At 42.1% G+C, this 26,730-nt stretch overlaps 2 protein-coding genes across 2 annotated transcripts in view; both read right to left on the minus strand.

The window, feature by feature from the left end:
- Positions 1-609: 609 nt before the first annotated feature.
- LOC137523002 (nicotinamide N-methyltransferase-like) lies at positions 610-9,142 on the minus strand. The gene is made up of 3 exons (XM_068243177.1): positions 8,915-9,142; positions 2,577-2,784; positions 610-2,465 (listed from the first exon to the last, which is right to left on the minus strand). The coding sequence occupies exons 1-3, from the start codon at positions 9,063-9,065 to the stop codon at positions 2,048-2,050; spliced, it is 777 nt and encodes a 258-aa protein (XP_068099278.1). The 5' UTR covers positions 9,066-9,142; the 3' UTR covers positions 610-2,047.
- A 10,358-nt stretch (positions 9,143-19,500) lies between these two features.
- Positions 19,501-26,730, minus strand: part of LOC137523004 (indolethylamine N-methyltransferase-like) — a 38,350-nt gene continuing 31,120 nt past the window's right edge. The window contains exon 3 of the mRNA XM_068243178.1: positions 19,501-20,106. Coding sequence (XP_068099279.1) covers positions 19,683-20,106 — 424 coding nt within the window. The 3' untranslated portion in view covers positions 19,501-19,682. The remainder of the gene's footprint in view (positions 20,107-26,730) is intronic.

The following is a 26,730-nucleotide window of genomic DNA, read 5'->3' on the forward strand; positions in this document are numbered from 1 at the left end:
AGAAGAAGAAGAAGATGAAGAAGAAGAAGATGAAGAAGAAGAAGATGAAGAAGAAGATGAAGAAGATGAAGAAGAAGATGAAGAAGATGAAGATGAAGAAGAAGAAGAAGATGATGAAGAAGATGAAGAAGAAGAAGAAGAAGATGAAGAAGATGAAGAAGAAGAAGAAGAAGATGAAGAAGAAGAAGAAGAAGATGAAGAAGATGAAGAAGATGAAGAAGATGAAGAAGAAGATGAAGATGAAGAAGATGAAGATGAAGAAGATGAAGATGAAGAAGATGAAGAAGATGAAGAAGAAGAAGAAGATGAAGAAGAAGAAGAAGAAGATGAAGAAGAAGATGAAGAAGATGAAGATGAAGAAGAAGAAGAAGATGATGAAGAAGAAGAAGAAGAAGAAGAAGAAGATCTAGAAGAAGATTAAGAAAGATAAAGAAGAAGAAGAACAAGTATATACAGTAACACTACACTACTGAACCAAATTAAGGACACAACTTCTCTTTCCACATTTTTTTTTAAAGGAACATCCCCACATAATCACTTGCTGTTGTTACTTGGAAAAAAAGATGTTTCTTGCATCATTCACCCTCAAAACAAGTGTTGGAAGCTATTTTGGGCCAATTCGAATAGTCAGCTCGAATAGTGAGCTCGAATACCGACTCGAATAGTGAGCTCGAAGTCCGAGGTCGAATCGAATAGTAAAAAATATTCGACTCGAATATTCGACTGACCTCGAATAATTTACTATTCGAATTCGACCAAATTCGAATTTTTAAAAGGGGTATTTGAGCACCACTAATAGTTTTATATAGTAATTCACAAACAATTATAATGCAAGATAGTAATAAAAATTCAATAAAAATCCTAATTAATTTTGTTTGTAAATTTGATCAGGAACCATACTTTTATGTAATTTTGACATCATTTTGTCCTGAATTTTGTAGTTAATAATAGCACTCTGTTAAGAAAAAGAGTGGGAATAAGTAAAAAAAAATATTTTAAAAAAACAAACCTTGAAGTATAAAGTCTTTTTAAAAAATTATGTTTTTTTTTAACTTATTCACATTATTCTCCTTAACATACATAGCAATTTTGCTGACATTGACACATATGGGGAATAATAACAGTTCCTCTTATGCAAAATTTTACATAGTTTTTCGCAATTACATCAATATGTACAGTAATTATGGTTTGGACATTCAATTAATTACAATGGCTTGGTAGTCCACTTGTGATTTCATATAATTAGTTTGTTAAGGGGAAGAGTAGGAACAAGTTAAACTTTTTTTTTAAAGACCTTGTAGTAGAGAAAATTGATTTTAAAAATTCCAAGGAAAAACAGTTTTTAAACTCAGAAAATTGACTGTTTAGAAACCATTTTTCCTTTTCACTTTCAACATTGATTATATTAAAAAAACTACAAGGTCTTTTTGAAAAATTCCCTTTTTGTCTTATTACCACTATTTGCCTTGACATATGCAGGGGTGTAGGGGAGCAGCCATTGTGACTGCAGGGGCAGGGGGGAGGGGGGAGCACACAACAGGAAAACAGTGACAGTGACAATAAAAACAGGCATTTTTGCATGGTTAGAGTAGGACTCACCTGATTGGGGACACCTGGGGTTTCTTCCAGCACCTGGAAGTCTGTGCGGGCCCTTGCTGTCCTTTTGATGCCCTCCAAGGTTCAACTATCACTCTTGGAAAGGCTGCCAACCCAGGACACACGAACGCCACAATCGCACGTGCACAGAAGCTCATGACCTGGGTCGGCGGCCTTCCTTGAGTGCTAGTGGGACCTGGAGGGGATCGGAAGGATAGCTAGGGACTGCACAAACCTCTAGGGGCTGTAGGAGGCCCCAGGTGACTAAAGATTTCTTTTTGTTTTACCTCAGAACTCCTTTAAGCCAACCAACACTGCACCACTGAAAAAACATGACTTCCCATACTGTGCTCTTGTGATTTACATTTATTGTGGGTAAACGCTTAATATATATATGACTTTTTTTCTCGCCTTTTAGTTTCACTAGTTATTATTTTATTTTGATCTACGTCTATTTGCAAGCTGTGATGAAGAGAAAACCATCATAATCACTTAAATCACTTGCAGATTTCCTCGGGGCAACTTCAAATTGAAGAATGGTCAATCCCACTGCCACCAATGCATTTCTCACAAAACTGTCATCACATGAGAAAACATGGAACCTGTGCTCTCCAATTGTGTAATAAGAGGTGTTTGTTGCTCCAAGTAAGATCAGGTGTCCTCCTGGCTTTAAAAGCGTTAAGATCTTTTTCAAGTGTCTCACGTAGTCATCTTTGTCTTTGGAGATGGCTTCCAGCAGCCAAAATGTGATGATACAATCGGCCTGTGGAATTCCTATCAGATCATTCAAAGATTCTGTCTCTGTGTCAAATTTCACAACATGGGTAATGGCTGACTTCAGCTTCATTTCTTTCGTCTCACTTTCGTCACTGGAAGTAGGAAAGATTTTGTTAAACTGAGGATCAAATACGTGCACTTTGGCATACAGCAAAATATAGGACATTACCATTAATTTCTAAGCCCATTCCATGAGAACTTACCTTTTTCCTTCTAAGTTAGTAACATGTGCAGTCATGTGTCCCCAACTAAAAGCTCCAGTACGATCATTCTGCCACTTCATTATCTCCATGATGCAATGCTCATTGGTCCTCATCACAATGATCTCTTGGAAGAACTCACAGGCAGAATAGAGGTGGTGAATTTGTGGACCAGCACTGATGTCAATCAAGGTCTTTCCAGTTATTTGACCTACAAGGAGAAGAAAACACGTTGAAGGATATTTATTTCACATTTATTTCTACCATACCTGTTTATCAAGCTAATATGTGTATTCAGAGGAATAACAGCTGAAGCTAAAATGACTGATGGTAAGAAACAGCCCAGTATGTCTTTGGCAGACCTCATTTAGAAAACACTTCAGAAGAGTAGAAAATAGCCCCTTAGGAGCAGACAGGTCTTGGCAGGGAGACCCTGCAGAGCCAGTTTCTATCTCTTGTGAATAACACTGCCAAAGTTTTTCTCTAATATTGAGACAACCTTGTCAGCACTATTCGTTGCTGACTGGCAGAGGGATCACAATGCTGCGCGGACCGCCAAGTTAAAGATGGTAATTACACTGCTCTGCATATCCCGATGGGACACTCAGAGGGAGTGAGGGATACAGTGGCTATATCACAGGTCTGGTAGTGGCACACTCTGATCTGGAGGTGTGGCTGGGGATGACACAGGCACCAACTGTACAAGCACTGTAACACTATGCACAGGGGCAGGGCTTATGTGGCCATTAGCACTGAGCTCCTATTCACATTGCAGTGAAGGGTGCCCACTGCTGCCTACTGACTCCAGTATAAGCCGAAACTCCCACTTTTGGCCCACTTTTTTGGCCTCAAAATCTCACCTTATACTTGAGTACATATGGTAGTTATCTCTCACCTTTCAAGGACCTTTATCACAACAATGTTTTGTAAAATTGAAAATACATACATATATGTACATTTGTCAGAAAGTAAATTTAGGATATGGAGACTAGTGTTGGGCGAACAGTGTTCGCCACTGTTCGGGTTCTGCAGAACATCACCCTGTTCGGGTGGTGTTCGAGTTCGACCGAACACCTGATGGTGATCCCTCGGCCAAACCGTTCGGCCATATGGCCGAACTAAGAGCGCATGGCCGAACGTTCGGCTAGCGCTGTGATTGGCCGAACGGGTCACGTGGTTCGGACCCAAACGCGCTCTGATTGGCCGAACGGGTCACGTGGTTCGGGTAAATAAGTACCCGATCCACGTCATTTCTCCGCCATTTGTCTGTGGGTTTAGCTTTGGGTAGGCAGGCAGGGTAGTTCTCTCTCCAGCCAGGCTAGCCAGGGTCCCCCCAGTCATTGTGTCGCTGCTGGGAACAGTAGTACACCGCTCACCCACACTATATAGCATTGTGTTTACTGCCACTCTGTGTACACCGCTCACCCACCACTGTATAGCATTGTGTTTACTGCCACTCTGTGTCTCTGCTGGGAACAGTAGTACACCGCTCACCCGCCACTGTATAGCATTGTGCTCTGTGTCGCTGCTGGGAATAGTAGTACACCGCTCACCCACCACTGTATAGCATTGTGCTCTGTGTCGCTGCTGGGAACAGTAGTACACCGCTCACCCACCACTGTATAGCATTGTGCTCTGTGTCGCTGCTGGGAATAGTAGTACACCGCTCACCCACCACTGTATAGCATTGTGCTCTATGTCGCTGCTGGGAATAGTAGTACACCGCTTACCCACCACTGTATAGCATTGTGCTCTGTGTCGCTGCTGGGAACAGTAGTACATCGCTCACCCACCACTGTATAGCATTGTGCTCTGTGTCGCTGCTGGGAATAGTAGTACACCGCTCACCCACCACTGTATAGCATTGTGCTCTGTGTCGCTGCTGCGAACAGTAGTACACCGCTCACCCACCACTGTATAGCATTGTGCTCTGTGTGGCTGCTGGGAATAGTAGTACACCGCTCACCCACCACTGTACAATCAATTTTCTCAAAAACTATAAGCTCTTTTTCAAATATTTTTTTCCTCTTGTACCCACTCCCAAGGTGCACATACCCTGCAAATTTGGGGTATGTAGCATGTAAGGAGGCTTTACAAAGCACGAAAGTTCGGGTCCCCATTGACTTCCATTATGTTCGGAGTTCGGCGCGAACACCCGAACATCGCGGCCATGTTCGGCGAACGTTCGCGAACCCGAACATCCAGGTGTTCGCCCAACACTAATGGAGACACTTCACATGTGGTTCACTGCAGCTATTAATGTTATCTGCCACGATGCACAAAAGCTGCTGCTATGTCAATCTGTTTTATGTCTTTCTCCTACTCTGTACCTTGTATGTTGCCAAGAACAATTCAGAGCACGATCCAGTCATGCTTGGCAAGTAAAATCGATTCTAATTCATCGTTATCATCATTTTTATCATTAGGGATGCTCATTCAGATTCTGTGGGACTGAAATTTCCACATTTCCAATCGGAATTTGGAAATCAGAATTCGTCGGAAATCCAATTAATCGCAACTCAGTAATTTAAAGAGATACTGAAGCGAAAAAAAAAAATGATATAATGAATTGTATGTGTAGTACGGATAATTACTAAAACATTAGTAGCAAAGAAAATATTCTGATATTTTTATTTTTAGTTATATATTTTTTTTATAACATTGCATCATTCTCTAATATTTGCAGTTTACATATTTAATATTTTTTGGCATTCTAAATGATTTTGCAGAGCAGGCCAGTGAACTATTGATTTGTCCTCTGCAGGAAAACAAACAATACAGTGCCAGACACTTGAGATAATAAGCTTCAGAAGTCAGGGCTCTCTACTTTGAAAGTCATGGAGCTCAATGGCTCTTTTGCATAGATAACAACTGGAGTTTCTTAACTCTTCCTGTACTGTCCTGTGGAAACAATATTAGACTTATACCTTAGAAGGGCCCTTCTAAAAAATAAAAACCAAAATTGTTCCAACTAGGTTAGGTTAAAAATGATTAAGGGTACAAGGATCCTGCTAAAAAAGCCTCATCATCACAATAGTCTTATATAGAGGGCCTCACATGAGGCGGATTCCGTCCTGTTGGACCTCTTAGAACAACGTTTCCGTATTTTGGAAGTATTTTGGAAGTTCAAATATAGAGCCAAGTTGCATGCCAGGGGATGAGTTTACTCACGGTTCACCACAACTGTCTCCGTGCAGTCCTTTAATTCCTGTCGGCAATCCTGGCTTCCACCATGATAGCGGGACTTTACACTGCCAGCCGCTCACTCGAACAGTCCACGCTGGCTCTCTAGTGCGGTGTACGTCACTTCCGTGTACAGGTTACTGTGACTCACTAGCCGCACTTCCGCTCAGCCCGTTCTAGTTCGTATTGGTTGATGTAGGTGACGTCACCACTTCAAAGGACCTCTGGAACTTTGTTTGCAGGTGCCCGCTAAGCGCCTCCACGGTACACCTTTCGTCCACGGCCTCCACCATATACAAATGCTCAATAAACAAGAGAAACCTCAACGCGTTTCTGCCATTAAACGATGGCCTTCTTCAGGAGGAATTTTTTGGCTGATTTTTTGTTTGCGGGCACCTGCAAACAAAGTTCCAGAGGTCCTTTGAAGTGGTGACGTCACCTACATCAACCAATACGAACTAGAACGGGCTGAGCGGAAGTGCGGCTAGTGAGTCACAGTAACCTGTACACGGAAGTGACGTACACCGCACTAGAGAGCCAGCGTGGACTGTTCGAGTGAGCGGCTGGCAGTGTAAAGTCCCGCTATCGTGGTGGAAGCCAGGATTGCCGACAGGAATTAAAGGACTGCACGGAGACAGTTGTGGTGAACCGTGAGTAAACTCATCCCCTGGCATGCAACTTGGCTCTATATTTGAACTTCCAAAATACTTCCAAAATACGGAAACGTTGTTCTAAGAGGTCCAACAGGACGGAATCCGCCTCATGTGAGGCCCTCTATATAAGACTATTGTGATGAGGCTTTTTTAGCAGGATCCTTGTACCCTTAATCATTTTTAACCTAACCTAGTTGGAACAATTTTGGTTTTTATTTTTTAGAAGGGCCCTTCTAAGGTATGTGTTTGAATGTGGTATAAATGTAGGTGGAATTGACCAACTAATCAATTGTGGTTTGGATGCAACTTTGCAAATTTATGTATTTTGAATAAAAGAGCAGTAATTTCAGATGTTGCGCGTGTTGGATCTAATCAATATAAAATTGCACTTTTTTACTGAGTGTTTAAGGGATACCTCATTCCCACACGCTGCTCAAATAGGCAGGGAAACATTCTTAGCGCCTGGTGACAGAAACACAATATTAGACTTATGTCTCTGCTCCTAATGTTTTATTTCTTAGCTGTACTACACATACAAATTATTATATCATTTTTTATATATATCATTTTTTTTTCACTTCAGTGTCTCATTAAGCGCAATCACAGAACTCAGAAGCATTGTAACAATTAGATGATTCAGAATTTTTCGCCAAAAATCAGATGACAATGGTAATTTTAGACCAATCACAAGAATCCATTTTTCTAAATTCAGATTTTTTTTTTTGTAATTTTTTGCATCCTTCGATGCAAAAATTGACAAGAAAAAAAAAAACACTCCTCAGAATTGGAAGATGGGAAATCAGAAAAATAGAAAGTCAGAAAATCAGAAAAATTGGAAAATGGACTTGGCAAATCAACCACACTTATAATTTCAATTGATTTTTGCCGCAAATTGATCGAAATTACGACTGATGCAGTTCATTGCACTATAGATTTCCTGAAGATTGATGATGTATGGCCTGCTTTCGACAAAAAAAAGATTGAAAATAAAGTAGATAAAGTTTAAAGAAAAGATAAAATCATTCCTGGCTAGTAAATCTTACCTGCTTGATCAATTTCAAAATTCAGATTTAGATGACTACAAATGCAGGTTTAAAGGATCATTCTCTTTAAATAAACTGCACTATAACATTATGCTGAACCTGAACTCAGAACTTCATTTCTGCTCTAAAAGACAAGCAACAGTATAATAACCTTTAAAGAAAAACATTTTTATGTTACAGCTGATACAAATCCTGCAATAAATCTGCAGTGTGTCTACTTCCTGCTTTCATGGTAGCAGACATAGGGTTAACATCCTGTGTTTACAAATTAGCTGATCTGCCGAGGCAGCCAGCTGACACAGCTGATAGATCAAATTACACTTGTGATTAGTCACAGATGAGGGGGAATAAGACGGAGTGTAGGCAGTATCACCAGGCTGATTCCCATGGCATTTAATGCTGAAAACGATCGGGAATAAGCCTGCGGTGTATGGGAAGCCAACAGATCGCTCTCTGATCAGATTTGATCAGAGAGAGAGAGATGTATATCTTGGTCGATCTGTCCAAACATCACAGATAAAGTAATGTGTTATTCAGTTGTTCCTCAGAAAGTATTAAATTAAAAAAAAAAAAAAAACCTGAATGCAGCTTAACCCAACTGATACAACTTTATACAATCTGAATATAAGGAATGGTATTCTCATTAAAAGGAACCCGAGATGAGAGGCATATGGAGGCTGCCATATTTATTTCCTTTTAAGCAATACTAGTTGCCTGGGATTCTGAATCCCACAACTGAAACGAGCATGCAGCTAATCTTGTCACATTTTTGTCAGCAACACCTGATCTGCATGCTTGTTCAGGGTCTATGGCTAAAAGTATTAGAAGCAGAGGTTTAGCAGGACAGCCATGCAATCTGCATTATTTTAAAGGAAATAAATATAGCAGCCACCATACATCTTTCACCTTGGGTCCCCTTAAAAGCCAATTTGTCTCTTAAAGGACAGTCAAGGTGAGGACTTAAGTCTAGGGTTACGTACCTGGGGCTTATTCCAGCCCCTAAAAGCAATTTGTTTCTCTCCCTGCAGCTCCGAGTCCCTCCTTTCCTCTCCTGGGTCCCACTGGCAGCCTCTGAAGGATCGCTGATGTCCAATGGGTCAGCAACTTCTGAGCACACGCGTGCGAGCACCCACGGTGGAATGCATCCACAACACTGGAAGCATAATGTGCCTGCGCAGGACTTTTGTGCAGGCGCAGTGCGCTCCTAGTGACGTGGGGGCATTTGCCCATGGAGAGGGCACATGTGCACACACATGTGCAGAAGACACCAACCCATTGGGAGTCAGCGATCCTCAGAGGTTGCCAGCGGGACCGGGAGAACACCGGAGCTGCAGCAAGAGACACAAATGACTCCTAAGGGCTGGGAGAAGCCCCAGGTAAGTAAATCTAGATGTAAGTCATCACCTCGAATTTCCTTTAAGTGTATTAGAATATTAGATATTAATATCATTAGTCTACTTACCATTGCTTAGAGCATTGTGCATCTTCTCAATGGGAAGTAGCAGTGCATCATCTTTGAATGGCATGTCGGGGTTTTCCGAAAAGTACGTCTCCAGCAATGTTCTGGAGTCAGGCTCGTGTTTATGGTAGAGCTTGTAGGAGCTGCTGTCCATCTTGTATGTCAGACGGGAGATCAGTCACAGCTTTCTCCTCTGTAGTTCTGATAATGAGAAGGCACCGGAGCCTCTTATATACAGGGGTATGTGGGGGACGGGCTGGAGTTGTACTTTGTACTGGTTGAACTCGATGGACGTATGTCTTTTTTCAACCTATGTAACTATGTAACTATGTAACATCATCTCTGATTATCACAAGCTCATCATGTGTTCAGGATATGATCATGGGATCTCATATGTTAGAAATGATTAATTATTGACATTTTTTTTCAAAGTGCAAGAAAGAAAAAAAAAGAAAAGAAAGAAGGAAAGAAAGAACAAAAATAATGTATGAACTTTACAGTATATGAATACAAGAGTTAAAGCAAGGACCAGTACATGAGCTGTTCCCCGTATCCACAATCTCACATAGCGTGGTGGCATAGTGGTTAGCAGGGGCGTAACAATAGACCCTGCAAGGGATGCAGCTGCAGGGGGGCCCAGAAGCCCCAGGGGGGCCCAGAGATTTCTGGTTACGCCCCTGGTGGTTAGCGCTCTAGCCTTGCGGTGCTGGGTCCCTGGTTTGAACCCCAGCCAGGGCAGCATCTGCATGGATTTTGTATGTTCTCCCTTTGTCTATGTGTAATCACTCTGTTTTCCTCCCACATCTCCACCAAAAAAGCAAACGGATATGTTAATTGGCTTCCCCCTAAATGTTCCCCTAGACTATGATGCACACACAGACATATAACTATGGTAGGGATTAGTTTGTGTGCCCCTCTAAGGGACAGTTAAATAACAAGACAATATACTCATGGCCGGATTTCAGGCAAGGCCACAAAGGCCATGGCCTAGGGCACCAGGAAAGGAAGGGGTGGGCTGCGGGCAGCAGGGTGGCAGGAGAAGTTAACCTGCCGAAAAGTTGTCCTGCTGCACAGAGTTTGCACATAGTGGTCGGTGGCTACTATGCGGAATCGGCTCTTGGGGGATGACGGGGCAGTGAACGTGCACTGACACTTGCCTGTCACTCGCCAAATGTGCTGCTCACCAAGGAGCTTACACTCTAATCCCTGCCATCACCCCACTAAGTGTCTTCAGAGGAGCTAACAATCTAATCTCTGCCATGTGGGGGGGGGGGGGTAGGAAGGCCCTTGGGCAGTAAATAGTACAAATCTGAATGTACTCTGTACGGGTCCATCTGAAAATGGCGCCTGCGAATAATGGCGCACGGTGTTGCCATTAATCCGTTTGACGCTTATCACTATTTAACGTTAAAGCCTTATTGTTATTTAGCGTTAACACACAGAACCCTCTCTGTACCTATCCTACCCTAAACCCTAAACCCCCCTGGTGGTGCCTAACCCTAACCACCCCCCCTGGTGGTGCCTAACCCTAACCACCCCCCTGGTGGTGCCTAACCCTAAGCACCCCCTGGTGGTGCCTAACCCTAAGCACCCCCCTGGTGGTGCCTAACCCTAACCACCCCCCCTGGTGGTGCCTAACCCTAACCACCCCCCCTGGTGGTGCCTAACCCTAACCACCCCCCCTGGTGGTGCCTAACCCTAACCACCTCCCTGGTGGTGCCTAACCCTAAGCACCCCCCTGGTGGTGCCTAACCCTAAGACCTCCCTGGTGGTGCCTAACCCTAACCACCCCCCTGGTGGTGCCTAACTCTAACCTTAAACATTCACTGTTTTGCAGTTAAATAACGTCTGCTGTTTGGCATATGAACGGCACTATTGATAAATAACGTTACTGTGTGCCGTTTTTCTTCTTTTTTCCCTGTGCGCCATTATTATGCAGTACTAACGATAAATAGCGATAAGCGTATCTTTTTAATGCAGCGCCATTTTTATACATTGGCGCTGTGCGCCATTATTCACTGATCCGCCTCTGTACAGTGCTGTGGAAGATGTCAGTGCTATATAAATACTAATTGATAATAACAGTGCTTTTTTGACATCTGTGCAGCAAACACATTGCATTCTGTATTCCTGCTGAGCTTGTGTTACAGTCAGTGAACGTGTTAAAATATTGCAAATGAAGGCTGTGCTATGGTTTTAGTTGCATTTCTAATTTTCCCACAAAACAATTTTTTGCTGCCATGGTTACTGAGAAGACATGGGTTAAACTTATGCTAGCCACTCCCAGGGCCGGATTTACCATAAGGCAGTGTAGGCACGTGCCTACAGGTGCCTGATGATGGAAAGGTGGTTCACTTCCCTCCCCTAGTGCCTCCCTCCTTCCTTCCCTATGCAGAGTCCTGAGCAGAGTGTAAATGAGAGGTTATTCCCCCAGCTTAGGGAATTCCACTGACGAGGTCTCCCTTCAGTCGAGGGCACCAAGAGCTACTTAATACTGAGGCTACCTAATACTAAGGGGCACCTGTAGCTATGATGGGCAGGGGAACTAAGGGAGAAGTGACAGCTGGGCCAGGCAGCACATTTGCGGTGCAATATTAAAAGGAGTGATGCTGCGCCACCTTAAACACAAATCTCATATTACACAAATCTAAAGATAAAGGCCTCAATTCACTAAGCTTATCTCCTGTCTTTAATAACTCTTCTAGAGTTATCACCATGGTGACGAGGCATGTCGTATTCAGGAAACATTTTACCTCAAGCAAACCTAAAGTTAACTCTTCTGTCTTTAAGTTAACTCTTCAATCCTTAAAATAACTCCAGAGTTAAAGACAGGCTGTTTATTAACTGTGTGTGAAAATAACTACAGAGGAGGTAAATTAACTACAGAGGAGGTAAATTAACTACAGAGGAGGTAAATTAAGGAATGAAGAGATAAGATAACACTCTCACTGTGTGGAGGTAAGTTTTCTCTTGCCTTATTATCTCCAGCATCATCTTAGTGAATTGAGGCCATAGTCACCAAAATCAAATGTCCTGGCAGTGCGCTGTGTTAAATCAAAATAAGATGCAGTCCACTGCGTGCTTCCAAAGATAGACCTGTAAAAAAAAAGGCTTCACATAGGGTGATACTGCTTCACTTAGGTATTCATACTGTATGCTTCACCGCAATAGAATCGTGCAAGTGATATTCAGTGCACACTCATGAGCCCACCACCTCTTACACACTGAGGCTCACCAGATTCACACCACCTCTATTTCAGGTGGAAAGCTCGCTTCATATGTATGTTTCACTTGGCTCATCGGTGATCCACACCCAGATTTAAGAAGTAAAATTTGGCCTTTTAATTTCCTCAATAAAACACATCAAAGATTTTCATTGCGCAATATGTCTATCCACAGTAAAAACCAACTGAGCCTCAGTGTGTGGTGGGCTCATGAGTGTGCACTGAATATCATTTGCACGATTTTATTGCAGTGAAGCATATGAATACCTAAGTGAAGCAGTATCACGCTATGTGAAGGCGTTTTTTTTACAGATCTATCTTTGGAAGCGCGAAGTGGACTGCATTTTATTTTGACACTTGCAGTGCAGTTTGGTGGGGTTTGTAGGTTTAGATAAAGTCTATGGTGCCAGAACATCGATAATAATAATATAGGCTCCTGTGGTGTAAATTGGGTGCCTGCCAACCCCCCCCCCCCCCATCATTCCGAGACAAGCCAGAACAGGAAAATAGCAAAAGAGAAATAAGTTCATAATTAAAATACACAAATATCCATAGGGCATGGGGGATTTTTAGCTGTCTAAGGGCCCTGACACACCAGAAAGCGTTTTGCGGATCGTTCTAGTTTTTTTTTTTAGAAAAGCTTCCATTGACTTACATAAAAATGCAGTAAAATTGCACCAAATTGTCAGGGCCCTAAATCACAATTTGACTCTGAATTGACCCATTTAACCACTTGACCACTGAGGGGTTTTACCCCTTGAGCACCAGAGCAATTTTCACCTTTCAGCGCTCCTTCCATTCATTCGTCTATAACTTTATTATTACTTATCGCAATGAAATGAACTATATCTTGTTTTTTTTGCAACCAATTAGGCTTTCTTTAGGTGGGACATTATGCCAAGAATTATTTTATTCTAAATGTGTTTTAATGGGAAAATAGAAAAACATTTGGGGAAAAAATCATTATTTTTCAGTTTTCGGCCATTATAGTTTTTAAATAATGCATGCTACTGTAATTAAAACCCATGAAATGTATTTGCCCATTTGTCCCGGTTATTACATAATTTAAATTAAGTCCCTATCACAATGTTTGGCGCCAATATTTTATTTGGAAATAAAGGTGCATTTTTTTCAGTTTTGCGTTCATCCCTAATTACAAGCCCATAGTTTATAAAGTAACAGTGTTGTACCCTCTTGACATAAATATTTAAAGAGTTCAGTCCCTAAGGTAACTATTTATGTATTTTTTTAATTGTAATTTTTTTTTTAATTACAAAAAAAATAAATAAAAAAAAATTGGGGAGTGTGGGAGGTAATGAGTTAGTTTATAATGTAAAACTTTGTATATGTGTATGAAAAATGCTTGTGGGTGTAGTTTTACTATTTGGCCACAAGATGGCCACAGTAACTTTTTGTAATGTGTCCTGCAAGTGTAGGAAGTACGCTTGCAGGAAGTTCAGGGAGGCTGGGAAGCTTTTTTTTTTCACAATGATTGCGCTGCTTCTCATAGAAGTAGCACAACAGTAGGCTGGTGGGGAGAACAATCCCAACCCCACTTGTGTTAAAAAGCTCCTCTTTATAGTAATGGAAAAAACAACAAAGGTGGTTATGTACATGGTTCAGAGGTGCCAAAGAAAAATAAAAATATTAAAAACAGTTTAAAAATTGAGGCTGTAAAGGTGAACTAGGAGCAAGGTTCCCACTTTTCCAATGAGCTATTGTAAAGCCTAGGCGCTGGGCTCTGTGATGACTCATTTAAGAAGCAAGAACCTAGACCTGAGAAATGCATTACAATTTATGAACGTTTATTTTTTATTTGGACCAATACAATGTTCTTAACCTCACCATTGATTTTCCCCAGACACGAGGTAAGTTGGCCTTTACCTTCTCTATTTTCAAATTTTTTTTTCTTCACTTTGAGACCTCTGAATCATGTACACATTCTTAATTATGATACAGGGAGGGTTGAAGATGGATGTCCCCCTTCCTCTTTTCCTGACCATATAGAACATTACCAATTACAAGCCATTGGCCTCAATTCACTAAGATCATGCTGGAGATAATAAGGCAAGAGAAAACTTACTTCCACACAGTGAGAGAGTTATCTTATCTCTTCATTCCTTACGTTACCTCCTCTGTAGTTAAGTTACCTCCTCTGTAGTTAAATTTCCTCCTCTGTAGTTAAATTACCTCCTCTGTAGTTATTTTCACATGCAGTTAATTAACAGCCTGTCTTTAACTCTGGAGTTCTTTTACGGATTGAAGAGTTAACTTAAAGACAGAAGAGTTAACTTTAGGTTTGCCTGAGGTAAAATGTTTCCTGAATACTACATGCTTTATCACCATGGTGATCACTCTAGAAACGTTATTAAAGGCAGGAGATAAGCTTAGTGAATTGAGGCCCTTGTGTGCGTAATTATACTTGCATAATCAACACAATAAAAAGCAAAGTATGTTCAAGCGCTGCAAAAAAAGCCACAACTAAAAGAAGCGATGAACAAGAGGGGTTTTAACTAATTTGGCAGAATCTGATGGAAAATATATTCTTGTTTCTAAAGAACCATCCAAACTGTTCACTAGAAGGATTGAAACAAAAACACTTGTAGAACCTTGAAAAGAAGAGCTTTCCACTTCATCTGCACCCTGGCCAGTTGAAGGCCCTAAAAATATTCCAATCACTAGCTGGACGCCCGGTGTTGCCCGGGTATGTATTTGGCTGGTGTTGGCTCCGCCCACTTTTCCTAACCCTAACACACAATTACTCAATTACTTAATGCCCTAGTTTGTGAGCTTTGCGGTCTTTGACATCAATAATTTGCATTGAAATAAAATAAATCTGATTGGATGTGGCTCCACCCCTTTTCTAAATTTGATCCCCAATCACCCAATGGCCAACTGTACCAGGTCCAGGTGATTAACAGTGCAAGAGGCTTGTGCTATTAACAGTGCAAGAATGGCAGCAATTACATATTCCCCTTAAAAATCAATAGGTGAATTTTGATTGGCTTTTGTAGGCTCCACCTACTTTTCTGAATATTAATCCCAGTCACCCAGTGAACAACTGTGCAAAGTTTTAGAACCCTACCATTAACAGTGTAAGAATGGCTGCAGTTTACATTTTCACAATGAAATTTGTACTTTTCTCCACCCACTTATTTCCTAACATTGTTCAGGTATGTATTTGGCTGGTGTTGGCTCCGCCTACTATTTCTAACCCTAACACACAATTACTTAATTACGTAATGACCAAGTTTGTGAGCTTTGCGGTCTTTGGCATCAATAATTTGCATTGAAATAAAATAAATCTGATTGGCTGTGGCTCCACCACTTTTCTGAATTTGAACCAATCACCCAATGGACAAGTGTACCAGGTACAGGTGATTAACAGTGCAAGAGGCTTGTGCCATTAACAGTGCAAGAATGGCAGCAATTAAATATTCCCCGTAAAAATCAATAGGTGGATTTTAATTGGCTTTTGTAGGCTCCACCCACCTTTCTGAATATTAATCCCGGTCACCCAGAGACCAACTGTGCAAAGTTTGAGAACCCTACCACTAACAGTGTAAGAATGGCTGCAGTTTACATTTTCCCAATGAAATTTGTATTTTTTCTCCACCCACTGATTTCCTGACATTGTTCGGGTATCAATTTGGCTGGTGTTGGCTCCGCCTACTTTTTCTAACCCTAACACACAATTACTCAATGACCAAGTTTGTGCGCTTTGCGGTCTTTGGCATCAATAATTTGCATTGAGATTAAACAAATCTGATTGCCTGTTTGTGGCTCCACTTCCTTTTTCTGAATTTGAACCCCAGTCACGCAATGATCAACTGTACCAGGTTTAAGGCTTGTGCCATTAACAGTGCAAGAATGATAGCAATTACATATTCCCCTTGAAAATCAATAGGTGAATTTTGATTGGCTTTTGCAGGCTCCACCCACTTTTCTGAATATTAATCCCAGTCACCCAGTGACCAATTGTGCAAAGTTTGAGAACCCTACCATTAACAGTGTAAGAATGGCTGCAGTTTACATTTTCTCAGTGAAATTTGTATTTGTCTCTGCCTACTGATGACCCGGCATTGCCTGATTATGTATTTGGCTGGTGTTGGTTGCGTCCACTTTTCCTAACCCTAACACACAATCAATTACTTAATGACCAAGTTTGTGAGCTTTGTGGTGTTTTTTTGCATTAATAACCTGCATTAAAATGAAAAAAATCAGATTGGCGGTGTGTGTCCTCCACCCCCTTTTATAACTTTAAACCCCAGTCACCCAATGATCAGCTGTACCAGGTTTGAGACTTGTGCCTTTAACAGTGCAAGAATGGCAGCAATGAAATATTCCCCTGAAAAATCAATAGGTGATTTTTGATTGGCTTTTGTAGGCTCCACCCACTTTTCTGAACGTTAATCCCAGTCACTCAGTAACCAACTCTGCAAAGTTTGAGAACCCTACCATTAACAGTGTAAGAATGGCTGCTGTTTACATTTTCCCAGTAAAATTTTGTATTTGTCTCTGCCTACTTATGAACCCGCATTGCCCACTTATGTATTTGGCTGGTGTTGGCTGTGCCCACTTTTCTAACCCTAACACCCAATTAATAAATTACTCAATGACCAAGTTTGTGAGCTTTGCTGTGTTTGGCATCAATGATTTGCATTGGAATGAAACAAATCTAATTGTCTGTTTGTGGCTCCACCCCTTTCTGAAATTGAACCCCAGTCACCCAATGATCAACTGTACCAGGTTTGAGGCTTGTGCCATTAACAGTCCAAGAATGTCAGCAATGTAAATATTCCCCTTGAAAATCAATAGGTGAATTTTGATTGGCTTTTGTAGGCTCCACCCACTTTTCTGAATATTAATCCCAGTCACCCAATGACCAACTGTGCAAAGTTTGAGAACCCTGCCATTAACAGTGTAAGAATGGCTGCAGTTTACATTTTCCAGTGAAATGTGTATTTGTCTCCGCCCCCTTTTTGGTTATGGGAATAAAAAGTATTCTATACTTTATTCCAGGTAATGTACTATGTGTGTGCCAAATTTCATTCAAATCCGTTCAGCCATTTTTGCGTGATCGAGTAACAAATATCCAAACATCCAAACATCCGAACTTTCCCATTTATTATACTAGCTGGGTGCCCGGCGTTGCCCGGGTATGTATTTGGCTGGTGTTGGCCCCGCCCCCTTTTCTTAACCCTAACACACAATTACTTAGTTACTTAATGACCAAGTTTGTGAGCTTTGCGATCTTTGGCATCAATAATTTGCATTGAAATAAAATAAATCTGATTGGCTGTGGCTCCACCCCTATTCTGAATTTGAATCCAAATCACCCAATGGCCAAGTGTACCAGGTACAGGTGATTAACAGCGCAAGAGGCTTGTGCCAATAACAGTGCAAGAATGGCAGCAATTAAATATTCCCCTTAAAAATCAATAGGTGGATTTAGATTTGCTTTTGTACACTCCACCCACCTTTCTGAATATTAATCCCAGTCACCCGGTGACCAACTGTGTAAAGTTTGAGAACCCTACCATTAACAGTGTAAGAATGGCTGCAGATTACATTTTCCCAATGAAATTTGTATTTTTCTCCACCCACTGATTTCCTGACATTTTTCAGGTATGTATTTGGCTGGTGTTGGCTCCGCCTACTTTTTCTAACCCTAACACACAATTACTCAATGACCAAGTTTGTGCGCTTTGCGGTCTTTGGCATCAATAATTTGCATTGAGATTAAACAAATCTGATTGGCTGTTTGTGGCTCCACCCCTTTGTCTAAATTTGAACCCCAGTCACCCAATGACCAACTGTACCAGGTTTAAGGCTTGTGCCATGAACAGTGCAAGAATGGCAGCAATTACATATTCCCCTTGAAAATCAATAGGTGAATTTTGATTGGCTTTTGTAGGCTCCCACCTTTCTGAATATTATTACCAGTCAACCAATGACCAATTGTGCAAAGTTTGAGAAACCTACTATCAACAGTGTAAGATTGGCTGCAGTTTACATTTTCCTAGTAAAATTTGTATTTGTCTCCGCCCACTTATGACCCCCTGTTGCCCGCTTATGTATTTGGCTGGTGTTGGCTGTGCTCACTTTTCTAACCCTCACACACAATTAATCAATTACTCAATTACCAAGTTTGTGAGCTTTGCTGTGTTTGTCATCAATAATTTGCATTGGAATTAAACAAATCTGATTAGCTGTTTGTGGCTCCACCCCCTTTCTGAAATTGAACCCCAGTAACCCAATGATCAACTGTACCAGGTTTGAGGCGTGTGCCATTAACAGTGCAAGAATGGCAGCAATTACATATTCCCTTTGAAAATCAATAGGTGAATTTTGATTGGCTTTTATAGGCTCCACCCACTTTTCTGAATATTAATCCCAATCACTCAACGACCAACTGTGCAAAGTTTGAGAACTCTACCATTAACAGTGTAAGGGTGCATACACACATCAGACCATGGTCTTTGGAAAATGAAAGATCACAGACCAGTTTTACCCCCTTCCATGTAGTATGAGAGCCATACCTACACAGTCTATTCTATGGAGCTGAACTCCCCATCAGAAAAAAAACTTTGCAAGATGCTGCACACACAGATGCTGTACAGACACAAAAGATCAGTAGCTGCAAAAGATCTGTTCCTGCCAAAAATCCAACCCTGCAAATTGCAATGATAGTCTATGAGATCTGCAGATCATCATACACACATGATTTAACTGACAGATCTGCAGATCTGAAAATCCAACCTGGTGGATCTGATCTGCAGATGAATGTCAGTTAAATCATGTGTGTACGATGATCTGCAGTTCTCATAGACTATCATTGCAATTTGCAGGGTTGGATTTTTGGCAGGAACAGATCTTTTGCAGCTACAGATCTTTTGTGTCTGTACAGCATCTGTGTGTGCAGCATCTTGCAAAGTTTTTTTTTCTGATGGGGAGTTCAGCTCCATAGAATAGACTGTGTAGAGTATGGCTCTCATACTACATGGAAGGGGGTAAAACAGATCTGTGATCTTTCATTTTCAAAAGACTATGGTCTGATGTGTGTATGAGCCTTAAGAATGGCTGCAGTTTACATTTTCCAATGACATTTGTATTTGTCTCCGCCCCCTTTTCGATTCTGGGAATAAAAAGTATCCGATACTTTATTCCAGGTAATGTACTATGTGTGTGCCAAATTTCATTCAAATCCGTTCAGCCATTTTTGCGTGATCGAGTAATAAACATCCAAACATCCGAACTTTCCCATTTATTATATTAGTAGGATTAGTAGGATTCCTGGATGGTCAACCACCCTGTGATGTTGGTGCACTACTTGAGAACTCTAAAGATTAGACATACAGCAGTTTAGAAGGATTTTATTGATTATTTTCATTTATAAGTTGTGTTTTTTTTTTATCTCAAATTGATTTGCATTGAAAGCAATTAAGCAGAATAATCTTGTGTCTGAGACTTAAAACATTATAAGCACATAGACAATATTTGTCTCCAGCTCTTTAGACTCAGTTGTTATTTTGTTCACCTTTATCCTATTTCTGTTTACAAGCGATCATGAACAGTACACCATCATAATCAATTAGATTGCTCTCAGATTTCCTTGGGGTAACTTCACTTTGGAGAACGGTCATTCCTTCGGCAACCAGTGCCTTTCTTGCAAAATTTTCATCATACGTGAAAGCATGGAACCTGTGCTCCCCGATTGTGTAATAAGAGATATTTGTAACCCCAAATATGATCATGTGTCCTCCTGGTTTTAAAAGCGCTATCATCTTTCTCAGGTTTCTGATGTAGTCATCTTGATTATGGGGGACAATATCCAGCAGCCAAGAGGTGATGACACAGTCAGCCTGTGAAACCTTTATTAGGTCCCCTAGAGATTCTGTCTCTGTGTCAAATTTCACAACCTGCGTAATGGTTGACTTCATCTTCATCTCTTTCGCCTCACTTTCTTCACTGGAGAAATACAAGATTGTATTAAAATGAGGATCACAGATGATACAAATACTATATTTGCATGCAAGAATGTAAGAAGTCCTTATTGAATTGTTAGAACCCTTGCAGTTTGATGGCCCGGCATTGCTCGGGTTTGTAGTTGGCTGGTGTTGGCTCCGCCCACTTTTCCTAACCCTCACACACAATTACTCAATTACTCAATGACCTAGTTTGTCAGCTGTGAGGTCTTTGGCATCAATAGTTTGCATTGAAATAAAACAAATCTGATTGGCTGTTTTTGGCTTTGCCCCTTTTCTGAATTTGAACCCCAATCACTGAATGACCAACTGTACCAGGTTTGAGACTTGTGCCATTAACAGTGCAAGAATGACAGCAATTTAAATATTTCCTGTGAAAATCAATAGGTGAATTTTGATTGGCTTTTATAGACTCCACCCACTTTTCTGAATACTAATCCCAGTCACCCAGTGACCAACTGTGCAAAGTTTGAGAACCCTGCCATTAACAGTGTAAGAATGGCTGCAGTTTACATTTTCCCAGTGAAATTTGTATTTGTCTCTGCCCACTTTTTTGTTACGGGGACAAAAAGTATCCTTTATGTTATTCTAGGTAATGTACTTCATGTGTGCCAAATTTCTTTTAGATCTGTTTAGCCATTTTTGCTTGATCGAGTAACAAACACCCAAGTTGATTACATGTTTGAGTGTGCTATGCAACATATTTCAGTGTAAACTGTGAAGTTAGGGTACATCTTTAAAATATTGCTCTGAGACTTTCCAGTATAGGGTAGGTTATAATTTCAGGCAGTGAAATTTTCATCAAATTGTTTTAATTACCGAAGCTAAAACATTTTGTTTATATTAGACACTAGCTGATTGCCCGGCGTTGCCCAGGAATGTATTTGGCTAGTGTTGGCTCCGCCCACTTTTTCTAACCCTAACACACAGTTACTCAATGGCCAAGTTTGTGAGTGTGAGAAAACGCGGAAAAGCCGCCGCGTGCACTCAGAACAAGGCAGCTGATTCCGCATCCAATGCGGCGGTTTGCACGCGTAGGCCTACATCTGCCAGTATGGTTGAACGCGGAGAAACCGCCGCATGCCCTGATAGCGGTGCGGCTGGTTCCGCATCCAGCACGGCAGGTGGTACGCAACACATGTCTGGTGTGGCTGGGACTGATAGTCCACACAGGTTCAGAAGGACGCGTGCGCGCGCTGAGAGGCAGAACTTTTATGACAGCCAGAAGGGAGTCAGCTGACCAAGCCGGTCAGCTGAAGATTCAACCAGTTCCCATTGGTCCAGCACTTAGGGGAGGCGCTGGAGAGCGCTGTGCTATATATACCGGGTGCTGGTCATTCGCTGGTTGTCTGCCGTTGCGATCACTACGTGGAAGCACTCAGACCTTATTGTCAGAATCTGTGTTATCATTCTGTTATACTTCAGACTAGTTCCAGGGTGTTGATGATCAAGGACCTCACACCCAAGATTAGGGACTTGTGTTACCATTCTGTTATACTTCAGACTAGTTCCAGGGTGTTGATGATCACGGACCTCACACCCAAGACTAGGGACTTGTGTTATCATTCTGTTATATGTCAGACTAGTTCCAGGGTGTTGATGATCACGGAGCTCACACCCAAGACTAGGCATTGTTCATTATCTGTTATGACTTACTGCTTTCCTGACCACTCTTCTGTTCACTGATTCGGTACTTCGCTATATCTGATACTCTGTTGCCAAACCATGCGTGCCTTAGGATTACCGAATCAGCCTCCTGTCTTTGTACTTTGTATGTCTGTGTGTTGCCGACCTGGCTTGCCCGACCTTGAGAACTATCTCCTCAGTTAAGAGATAGTTCACAGATCAGTCAGTGACATCCTCCTATTGGTGTCACTCACGCTCTGGTCCTTTCCACTCCCAGTCTGACTCCTCCCTGCGGGAGATTCTCAGGCTGCTGAAAGGTACTCATTCTTTAGTGCAGCATTCCTTACTGCCTTTGTACCTGTTCTCCTGATATTGTTCTCAAAGTATTACTGTTGCACCAAACACTCATATCACTCAGGTGTCCAGAGGTTAGTAATATATCTGATTATCGGTGATACTGCAGATCACCAATAATCAGACCCTCTCTGTGTTACACCGATCGTTACAGAATGGCAGACCAAATGCAAATGGACGCACTCACCAGCCGTCTGGGCACACTTACCACTTCTGTGGAAAACATCAATATAGTGCTGGGCAGCCACCAGACGTTAATTGACGCTTTGTCTGGATCTATACAAACCCTCCAGATGGCTGTGAAGGATGTGCGATCTCCTCCTAGCACAGACATACGTATGCCTGTACCTGAAAAATTTTCTGGTCACAGATCTGACTTCCGAAATTTTAGAAGTAGAGTGTTATCATACTTTGAGTTTAGACCTAATTCTTCAGGAACTATGGCCCAAAGGGTTACCTTTATTAAAACCTTGTTATCTGGCGATTCTCAGACCTGGGCGTATAGCCTTCCCATCAGTCACCAGGCCCTAACCTCTGTAGAGGAATTTTTTAAAGCTATGGCTATAATTTACAACTATCCGGACATTGCCTCGACTTCTGAGCGGAAGCTCAAACTTTTACGTCAAGGCATGAGTCCGGTTGAAGATTATGCTGCTGAATTTAGGAGATGGTCAGTATCGGCCCGGTGGGACACATTTGCCCTTTTAGAATGTTTTTTATCAGTGTTGTCAGACGAGGTCTCCGATCTTATGTTAAGTCAGCCGGAACCTAAGTCCATCGATGAGGCCATTTCATCGGCCATCAGGATAGATCGCCGGCTGCGCTATCAGAGACAGACCCGGGGTAAAAACCTGTGAGAATGGAGTCCCAAGCTGCACCCCCAGTGAGTCCACCTCCACCCGCTTCACCTCCACTGGAGCCAATGCAGATTGGTCGGTCAAAGTTGTCTCAAGTGGAGCGGAAACGCAGAATATCAGAGCATCTCTGTCTTTATTGTGGAGAGGGGGTCATAGAGTGCAGAATTGCCCTAAGAAGTCGGGAAACGCTATTGCCTAGGTGTAGTCGGGGGTAATACCCTAGGCGTGCAATTTTTACCCCTAGATGATAAACGTTTGCTTCTTCCCTGTACTATTTCGTGGGAAGATAGGTCTGAAGTCACTGAAGCCTTCATTGACTCAGCGGCTAATTTTATGGATTTTGAATTTGCAAAAAAATTGGGTATTCCGATCACCCCGGTAAGACCACAGATACAGGTTACTGCAGTAGATTATTCCCCTCTACAGGGTAACAGTCCTCTGTCACAGACTCCAGAAGTGGGAGTCACTATCTGGGTGTTGCATAGAGAAAATTTGTTTTTTTTTTGTGTTACGAATGACAACCTCCACGATCATTCTTGGCATGCCTTGGTTACAACTTCACTCTCCTCAGATTAACTGGGCCACCGGTCAGCTAACAAGCTGGTCTTCCCATTGTTTTCATCATTGTTTAGCGAAGGTAACCTTGGGTGAGACCAAGATTCACGTGGAAGGATTGCCAGATCAGTATTCTGAGTTTGCAGACGTGTTTTGTCCTAAATCGGCCGATAAACTTCCTCCACACCGCCCTTTCGATTGTCCTATTGATCTCTGGTCTGGTTGTATGCCCCCTAGAGGTCATCTCTACAATTTATCTGGGCCCGAAAAGTTGGCCATGCAGAAAAATATCCGTGAAAACTTAGCTAAAGGGTTCATTCGCCCTTCTTGGTCGCCTGCTGGAGCAGGTTTCTTTTTTGTAAACTGAAAAGACGGAGGCCTTCGGCCGTGCATTGATTATCTGGGCCTGAATAAAATCACAGTAAAAAATCGCTATCCATTGCCTTTGATAGACGATTTATTTACTTAGGTCACCAATGCTAAGATTTTCTCAAAGTTGGATTTGCGGGGTGCATACAACCTGGTACGGATCAGAGAGGGCGATGAATGGAAGACGGCCTTTAACATACCCGATGGGTATTACGAGTACCTGGTGATGCCCTTCGGGTTGTGTAACGCCCCGGCCATCTTTCAGGAGCTCATTAATGAGGTGTTCAGAGAGGTTTTAGGCAAATTTGTCCTGGTATATTTGGATGATTCAAATATAAAATGATGTCAGCGCTCAACAGGTACTTCTCATAGCAAGTTAACTTACAAACATCAGCTTTTTAACCAATATGCATAGTTTGATGCCAATCATCTATCCCACAACAATCCACATATTTTTGTGCTCTTATGGTGGAAAGAAAAGATTTTCCTTATTTTTTTGCCTTCCACCCTCCCAATATAAATACCCCAAACTTCAGTCCACAGATTTGTGTCAAAAGTCCAAGTTTTCAGGTCCCACTACAGTGTGAGCTGAGGATATCATTATTATTATTATTTAGTATTTATATAGCGCCGACATCTTCCGCAGCGCTGTACAGAGTATATATAGTCTTGTCATTAACTGTCCCTCGGAGGAGCGCACAATCTAGTCCCTATCATAGTCATGTCTATATCGTGTAGTGTATGTATTGTAGTCTAGGGCCAATTTTAGGGGGAAGCCAATTAACTTATCTGTATGTTTTTGGGATGTGGGAGGAAACCGGAGTGCCCGGAGGAAACCCACGCAGACACGGGGAGAACATACAAACTCCTTGCAGAGGTTGACCTGGCTGGTATTCGAACTGGGGACCCAGCGCTGCAAGGCGAGAGCGCTGACCACTACACCACCATGCTGCCCACATCATACACAACACACCGATCCTTAGGAATCCACTATTAGTGCAACAGTTATGCACACCAGATTGTAGTGCCAATCGTGACAGTTGGCATAAATCACATTCGGCCCAGCCAGTTACAATCTTCAGGTCTCCTAAACTTGCATCGATTTTTTCAGCATTATTTCAATCAGTTCATGCCAAAAGAAAAAAAGAGAGACGGCTCCTTTGGTGCAATACGTCAATCCTCAATTTTACACCTCCTTTGTGCCACACACTCCTTCACCATTGAGCACCCAGTGCCTTTAATGTGCTTCCCAGGTACCAATTCCAAATGCTAGCCCCTTGCCAGATACTATGGCTGACCATCACAACCAGCATCAGAGTTGATTAAGCTGTACTGCAATCCTCAGAGTGGCATTCTCAGCATGACTCCACCTTAAACTCAGACAGATACTTCCATAGTATAATACCGTTTTATTCTCAGTAAAAATCGTATAAAATTGTACTCACAAACATGAATAAAATATGCGCATATCAGTAAAATCCTCAAGGCTCAGCGTTCCTCTCCGTGGATAGGCTCCGCCCAACTAGTTTCGTCATAAATGACTCATCAGGGGCATGGTCATCCACTAGAGGGGACGCTATTTATCTTAAAAATCCTCCTTCCTTCATGTTAAGGTGCCGCCCATTGACTTCCTCTAACCTCATTGGAGGTTTTGATTGGCCTGTAATCATGCCACTCTAACTCACCCTTCTTCCGTATACCTATAGTCACTCCCCGCCCTGTATTCTCTCTTGGTAATTCCGTAGAGTTACGGAAAGGGATCCTGCGCATGCACCCCGTTCTCCCACTACTATGCGTGCGCAACCTCTATTCTGAGAGGCCAGTATGTTCTCCGTATGTACAGGTTTCCGCCCCCCTCACTTCCCATTGGCCCTTCGCTCTCATCTTAACCCTCGTCCGTACAGCCCGGGGCGTTACCAAGGCAACCATTACGCTAACACCCGCCAGCCATGGATGCAATTATAATGCATCCTATGATACCTAGATCTTCCTCCACGCCGGGGTAATATCAGCTCCCATCGCTCTCTATCAACCCCCATGCTAGCATTAATCGGGTGCTCCCCTCTCATCTCTAGTGTACTCTCTATCTTAACCACACAGCAATTGCTGCAATTTAACATGGGATTTGTAGTCCGCGTGCCCACCTTAACATATAAGGTATTCATATACATCATAAACCATAACATCACAGATACCACAATTACAACACAATTACAAAATACAGGCAACTTATTTTTCGTATCCCTACTCCATATGTAAGACATCCCTAGAAAATTCAAACTTTATATACTCTCAATCATTTCAATCATCAGATATAAAACAGTTGATGTCCAACTCGACATTCAATCCCCCTGGTTTCATAGTCTTTAGTTCGTATATCCAGCGAGTTTCCATTTTGGAGATCTCCCTAATTTTGTGACATCCCCTCCAGTTAGTGGTTAATTTTTGGATACCTTGGAAGGTGAGTAAACGGGGGTTTCTAGAGTGTTTCTCATCAAAGTGTTTAGACACACTATGGCCCTGCAGGCCTTTAGCAATATTGTTAATGTGTTCCCCCACCCGTGCCTTTAGGGACCTTCTTGTTCTCCCCACATATTGTAGCCCACATGGGCATCCTAACAGGTATACCACATGGGTGCTACAGCAGTGTATGAACTCTCGAATTTTGTAATTTTTTCCAGTGATCTGACTTGTCGTAGTCCGTGTCCTAATACCCTGTGCACTTTCACATACAGTACAGTGCCCACAAGGGTAAAACCCCACCTGTCCCCACATATCTGTCCTATTATGCACCCTGGGGCCTTCTATGTAGGTTTTCACCAGCTTTTAAAAAAACTGATAGGAAT

This window comes from Hyperolius riggenbachi, chromosome 6, assembly GCF_040937935.1.
Source record: "Hyperolius riggenbachi isolate aHypRig1 chromosome 6, aHypRig1.pri, whole genome shotgun sequence".
Classification (NCBI taxonomy): domain Eukaryota; kingdom Metazoa; phylum Chordata; class Amphibia; order Anura; family Hyperoliidae; genus Hyperolius; species Hyperolius riggenbachi.